This window comes from Bombina bombina, chromosome 10, assembly GCF_027579735.1.
Source record: "Bombina bombina isolate aBomBom1 chromosome 10, aBomBom1.pri, whole genome shotgun sequence".
Lineage (NCBI taxonomy): Eukaryota > Metazoa > Chordata > Amphibia > Anura > Bombinatoridae > Bombina > Bombina bombina.
Genome location: NC_069508.1, coordinates 35,930,839 through 35,938,313, shown reverse-complemented (window position 1 = coordinate 35,938,313; position 7,475 = coordinate 35,930,839). Strand labels below are relative to the sequence as shown.

General features: G+C 36.1%; 1 protein-coding gene across 1 annotated transcript in view; it reads right to left on the bottom strand.

Moving 5' to 3' along the window:
- The window catches only part of CACNA1E (calcium voltage-gated channel subunit alpha1 E), a 519,663-nt gene that overhangs the window by 137,370 nt on the left and 374,818 nt on the right, over window positions 1-7,475 (bottom strand). Inside the window, exon 10 of the mRNA XM_053693950.1 lies at window positions 6,100-6,189. Within this exon, the coding sequence (XP_053549925.1) occupies window positions 6,100-6,189 (90 nt within the window). The remainder of the gene's footprint in view (window positions 1-6,099; window positions 6,190-7,475) is intronic.

The window sequence follows — 7,475 nt, the reverse complement described above, 5'->3', positions numbered from 1 at the left end:
GCATTTTCATCAAGTCAAAGAAGAGCTAGTGGTTGAGTTGGAGAACTGAATTGTGAGCCTTCAAGGGACATGAAACCTAAATGTTTTCTTTCATGAGTCAGACATAACATACAATTTTAAACAACGTTCCAATTTACTTGTATTGTCAAATTTGCTTAATTCATTTTGTATCCTTTGTTGAAGGAGCATCAATGCACTACTGAGAGCTAGATGAACACATTGGGGCATAGTTATCAAGCTCTGTATGGAGTTGATGCCCCTTGTTTCCGGCGAGCATTCTAAAGACTGCTGCTCCATAACTTGTGTACCTGCTCTGAGGCCACGGACAGAAATCAACCCGCTCAAATATGATCGGGTTGATTGACACCCCCTGCTAGCGGCCGACTGACTGCGAATCTGCACGGGGCGGCATTGCACCAGCAGTTCACAAGAGCTGCTGGTGCAATGATAAATACTGACAGCGTATGCTGTCGGCATTTATCGATGTGCGGCAGACATGATACGCTACTTCGTATCATGTCCGCTCGCACATTGACAAATATGCCCCATTGAGTGAGCCAAAGACAAGAGGCATATATGTGCAGCCACCAAATAACAGCTCGTTCCCTGTAGTGCATTGCTGCCACTTAAACAAAGTATAAAACAAATAAAGCAAATTAGATAACAGAATTAAAAAGCAAAGTTTTTCAAAACTGCACAATCTATCTGAATTGTGAAAGTTTAAAGAGATATGAAACCCAATTTTTTTCTTTTGTGATTCATATAGAACAATTTACTTCTATTATCAATTTTTCTGTTCTCTTAGTATCTTTTATTGAAAAGCAGAAACGTATCCTGAGGAGCCGGCCCATTTCTGGAGCACTATATGGCAGCAGTTTTGCAAGAATGTTATCCATTTGCCAGAGCACTAAATGGCAGCACTACTTTCTGTCATGTAGTACTCCAGATACCTACCTAGGTATCTCTTCAACACAGAATATCATGATAAGGAAGCCAACTTGATAATAGAAGTAAATTGGAAAGTTTTTTAAAATGGTCTGCGCTGTCTGAACAATAAAAGAAAATGTTAGGATTTCATATCCCTTTGATGTTTTTATTTTACTTCTAATTTGTTTCATTCTCTTGGTATCCTTTGTTGCAAAGCATACCTAGGTAAGCTCAAGAACAGCAATGTACTACATGCAGCTTCCTGCTGATTGGTGGCTGAATTTGCCTATTGTCATTGGCTCATCTGATGTGTTCAGCTAGTTCCCAGTAGTTCCATGCTTCTCCTTCAACAAAGGATACAGAGATAATGAGGCAAATCTGATAATAGAAGAATTTTGGGTTTCATGTCCCTTTTAGCCTTAGGTTGGAGAAGTCTGAGCTGCATTTTGTGTAACAACTACTAGAAAGGAACACTAACTTTCCCTTTATCATTCAAATATTCAAATGTTATCATTTAAAAGTGCATAGACTTAAAGGGACATAATACTCATATGCTAAATCACTTGAAACTGATGCAGTATAACTGTAAAAAGCTGACAGGAAAATATCACCTGAGCATCTCTATGTAAAAAAGGAAGATATTTTACCTCACAATTTCCTCAGTTCAGCAGAGTAAGTTCTGTGTAAAAAGTTATACTCAGCTGCTCCCAGCTGCAGGTAAAAAAATAAATAAAAATGAAGAAATGAACATCAGCCAATCAGCATCAACAGTGCTGAGGTCATGAACTCTTTTACTGTGATCTCATGAGATTTCACTTAACTCTCATGAGATTTCATAGTAAACTTTCTTAAACTGAATAGGGAAATAACATGAGTGTGCATGAGGCTCCCTCCCTTGCCTGTCCCGGGACAGACATACTGATTTGCTGCTTAGAAGTCCTTTACAATGGGATGTGGCTACTGAGAAACTTTTGAGGTAAAATATCTTTCTTTTTTACATAGAGATGTTCAGGTTATATTTTCTAGTCAGCTTTTTACAGCTATGCTGCATCATTTTCAAGTGTTTAAACATTTGGGTATTATGGCCCTTTAACTGTGTAAATCTAGAGGAAAACAACTAACTTAAATCTGAGCTCAGATACAAGGAGTAGAGTTCTGTGGCGCTACTCGGTGGCTTAATATATGTAGGGTATTAAACTGAGAGAACTCCTTTTTTCAAGGTATTTCTAGAAATTCTAAATATGCCAAAATAATTTAAAATATCTATAATATCTAGTGTGGATTTTAAAAGCCGATGTGCTAAACACTAAATAAACATAACAATAAATAATACAATAATTAAATTTGTATAATGGTGAGTATACTTAGAGGAGTATAGAGCAATTTTTTGTAACAGAGTACTATTTTAAACTGAAACAGATCTCCACATGTAATATCAGCAAAATTAGGGATGGCGAATGTTTCTAAACATTCAAAATTTAAAACAAATTTTTATACATTCATTCGTTCGAATTTCAAATGTTTACTTAACATTCTAACATTCGATTTTCGAATGTTCGTTTTCAAATTTTTCGATTACAAAAACATTTGTTCTAATAATAGAATGGTTGGGTTTGTATTATATTGAATATTCAAATTCGATATCTATATTTCGCATTCGATTTCGAAATGTAATATTCGAATTCAATTCAATATATCACGTTCGATTTTCGAAAGTGACATTCGAAAACTGTAAATAGCATTCAAAAATAGAATTTTTAAGAATATTTGTTCTTATCAACATTCGTTCTAACATTCGAATTCGAAAATTTACGCATTCGCCCATTCCTAATCAGAATGCAATAAAAAATATATATCACCTGTGTGGAAAATTGCTACTATATAGCTACATTTAGGTCTCTATACTTACTCTATCGCGACTGTTTATACTTTTCAATGTATTGAAAATGAAGGGGTATTACTTACTAATAATGGATTGGTGTAAAAAAATGCTTAATAGTATAAATAATGCCTGCTGAAGACAAATTCGAAAAGATTCAAACTTTTCTATATAGCCGACTTTGGCCTATGTAATTTCACAAACGCTATACCGGTGTAGTATCACACATCCAATTTCCTCAGTTTATCTAAAAAATACTGCTTTATAATCTCAAAAGCAATACAAATAATACATAAATGTAAGAAATTAAAACATATTAAAAACAATCGGCTAGATTACGAGTTTTGCGTTATGAGCGGCTCACTGCTAACTTGCAAGTTATTTCCACCGCTCACTTCCCTATTGCGCTGCTATTACAGGTTTGCAAAAACCCGGCGTTAGCAGGCAATATTGCGGCGTACAGCTCCATTGAGCTCCATACCGCACCCAAATACCAGTGCTGCTTTGAGCTGGTTTTACGTGCTTGTGCACGATTTCACCATAGAACATCAATGGAGAGAGCCGGCTAAAAAAACACCTAACACCTGCAATAAAGGAGCGTAAAGCACCGTAATGCAGACCCAATGATTCCTATGGGGAAATAAAAGTTATGTTTACACCTAACACCCTAACATAAACCCCGAGTCTAAACACCCCTAATCTGCCACCCTCGACACCAACATTATACTTATTAACTCCTAATCTGCCACCCCCGACATCGCCACCACCTACCTAAACTAATTAACCCCTAATCTGCCGCCCCCAACATCGCCGCCACCTACCTACACTTATTAACCCCTAATCTGCCGCCATTATACTGAAGTTATTAACCCCTAAACCTAACCCTAAGTGTAACCCTAACGCCCACTAACTTTAATATAATTAAAATAAATCTAAATAAAAATTACTATCATTAACTAAATAATTCCTATTTAAAACTAAATACTTACCTATAAAATAAACCCTAAACTAGCTACAATATAACTAATAGTTACATTGTAGCTATCTTAGCTTTTTTTTATTTCACAGGCAAGTTTGTATTTATTTTAACTAGTTAGACTAGTTACTAAATAGTTATTAACTATTTACTAGCTACCTAGTTAAAATAAATACAAATTTACCTGTCAAATAAAACCTAACATGTCTTACACTAACACCTAACCTTACACTACAATTAAATAAATTACATTAATTAAATGCAATTAACTTAATTACAAAAAAAACAAACACTAAATTACACAAAATAAAAAAGAAATTATCAAATATTTAAACTGATTACACCTAATCTAATAGCCCTATCAAAATAAAAAAGCCTCCCCAAAATAACAAAAAAACCCTGGCCTAAACTAAACTTCCAATAGCCCTTAAAAGGACCTTTTGCGGGGCATTACCCCAAATAAATCAGCTCTTTTACCTGTAAAAAAATACAAACAACCCCCCAACGGTAATACCCACCACCCACACAACCAAACCCCCCAAATAAAATCCTATCTCAAAAATCTAAGCTCCCCATTGCCCTGAAAAGGGCATTTAGATGGGCATTGCCCTTGATAGGGCTATTAGATTAGTGTTAGGTTTTTTAAGGGTTTATTGGGTGGGTTTTATTTTTAGCTTAGGGTTTGGGCACCGAAAAAAAGAGCTAAATGCCCTTTTAAGGGCAATGCCAATCCAAATGCCGTTTTCAGGGCAATGGGGAGCTTAGGTGTTTTGGATAGGATTTTATTTGGGGGGTTTGGTTGTGTGGGTGGTGGGTTTTACTGTTGGGGGGTTATTTGTGAGTTTTTTTTTACAGGTAAAAGAGCTGATTTCTTTGGGGCAATACCCCACAAAAGGCCCTTTTAAGGACCATTGGCAGTTTAGTGTAGGCTAGGGTTTTTTATTTTGGTGGGGCTTTTTTATTTTGATAGGGCTATTAGATTAGGTGTAATTAGTTTAAATATTTGATAATTTCTTTTTTATTTTGTGTAATTTAGTGGGACTTGTTTGTAATTTAGTTAATTGTATTTAATTAATGTAATTTATTTAATTGTAGTGTAAGGTTAAGTGTAGTGTAAGACAGGTTAAGTTTTATTTTACAGGTAAATTTGTATTTATTTTAACTAGGTAGCTAGTAAATAGTTAATAACTATTTAGTAACTAGTCTACCTAGTTAAAATAAATACAAACTTGCCTGTGAAATAAAAATAAAAGCTAAGATAGCTACAATGTAACTATTAGTTATAATGTAGCTAGCTTATGGTTTATTTTATAGGTAAGTATTTAGTTTTAAATAGGAATTATTTAGTTAATGATAGTAATTTTTATTTAGATTTATTTTAATTATATTAAAGTTAGTGGGTGTTAGGGTTAGATTTAGGGTTAGGTTTAGGGATTAATAACTTTAGTATAGTGGCTGCGATTTTTGGGGCAGCAGATTAGGGGTTAATAACAGTAATGTAGTTTGTGGCGATGTTAGGGACAGCAGATTAGGGTTTAATAATATTTAACTAGTGTTTGCGATGCGGGAGTACGGCAGTTTAGGGGTTAATATGTTTATTATAGTGGTGGCAATGTCCGGAGCGGCAGATTAGGGGTTAATAATCTATTTTTTGTGTTTGCGATGCGGGAGGGCCTCGGTTTAGGGGTTAATAGGTAGTTTATGGGTACTTTTTAGCACTTTAGTTATGAGTTTTATGTTACGGCTTTGTAACATAAAAGCCATAACTACTGACTTTCAGTTTACGGTACGGATCTTGTAGTTATGGCCTGTACTGCTCACTTTTTGGCCGGACAGTCAAACTCGTAATACCGGCGCTATGGAAGTCCCATTGAAAAAGGACTTTTTGAAAGCTGCGGTAGTTACGTTGCATTACGGCCAAAAAAGTGTGCGGTAGAGATATACCTGCAGGACTTGTAATACCAGCGGTATCATAACGCAAAACCCGTAATCTAGCCGAATGTTACATAAAAACACAGTGGCAGATGCATCCACTGATACTGGTCACTGTGTTTTTATGTAACATTGTTTTTACAGCTTGTTTGGAGGTATAGTAAGGAGATATACCTATCTGTAGGCATTATATAGGTTTTCAATTTAGCCCTGGTACGCAACCCCTATTTTTTTCTCTAAATCTAGAGGAAGCAATGTTCCAGTGTAATACTTGAAAGTTCATGTGACTGAAACATTCAAATGGCAGAAGGAATGTCATGGGGAACATTTGTTCTGCCATTTGAATGTAAAAATACGAATATTCAAAAATTCCAACAGTACTCACCAACAGAGGTCATATCTACACAATGGTCCTCACTGGATTCGCGGTTCATGGCTTCTGTTCTACTACGTTTAATTGTTGCTCTCCGAAGAACTACAAAGACACAATAAAACAAAGAATTAAAAAGTTATTCTTTGTTGCTTAAAAAATTATTTCAACTTGGAAAACGTAATTCAACATACATTTGTATTGTGCTTCTATTATTTTGACATCTTTTAAATCTAAAGAAGATAGGGTTTCCACTAAACCCAGAGAGAATAGAGTGTATCCTTCAGGATTCTGAACCCTGACCTTACATACTGCACAGTGATTGCTCGATGAGTGCAGGAGCTCATATGTATCCGTACCTAACTGCCTGGGTAAGGGGGGCAAGGTAAACAATTAAATGCTTTTAAAAATAAATAAATTATACAGATCTTTTGCAAAGCAATTCTTAATTACTGTTATAATTATGCCACATAAAAAATGATGTTGGAACCCAGTGCACTCACCCAAGCCAGTTTCAGAACTTAAAGGGGCGAAGATGCTAGATTGCCCTTTTAAAGTATTTGTGCATATATTACCTATCCACAACAGGAGACGGACTTCCATGACTTATGATCAGACTCCATGATTTTGGTTAACGCACCAGCAGCACATGGCTAGTGGGCGACATGTTGTTTAATGACGTACCGCATATGCAATGGGAATGGGCGGAGCTGCGAGTGGTAGAAAAGGAAGAGGATCCTCACTGGAAGACATAGCTGATCCAAAGGTCTTGACAACGTCTGCGGAGGTCAGATGAAACGCGTAGACGGATCGGTCTAGAGTTATTACGGTGACTTACCACATAGCATTATTACAAGATCGACCAGTTGCTTTTAACGGATCACCCAAAGCAGATAAGAACAGTGCCGAGAGCCTGGAGTGCCGCTGGGACCCATATATTGATTTGAACTGAGTTTTGTATCACAAGGAGATTTTAAATTTTAGTCTAATAAGTGCAATAAATTGTGTGCTCAAAATAAATGTTTTAAGGTTTCACCTTGAAACTTGGTTGCACTTCTTTGTACTTATATCCCTAGTGTTCCTTTTTCCCTGAGTAATCCTTAGTGCTCTGAAAGCTTGGAAGCTGCACCAATCATTCTATAAAGAGGAGAGCTTTCCAGTTCCAGGAAGCTAAGATTCTACATCTAAGTAAATTACCCACACTCCTTAAGGCACGTCTGTGGTTTTACGAAAGAGGGTTTTTATCCTAAGATTTATACACCAGGACTGATAGAGTGATCGCTCGCCTGAGTGGGACTATCCGGTCTGTATTTTAATACACTCAAGACTGTTTAATTGATCTTTATATGTATATTGGGATTGAGTGGGCATCTGTATGTGCTTTTTTTGGG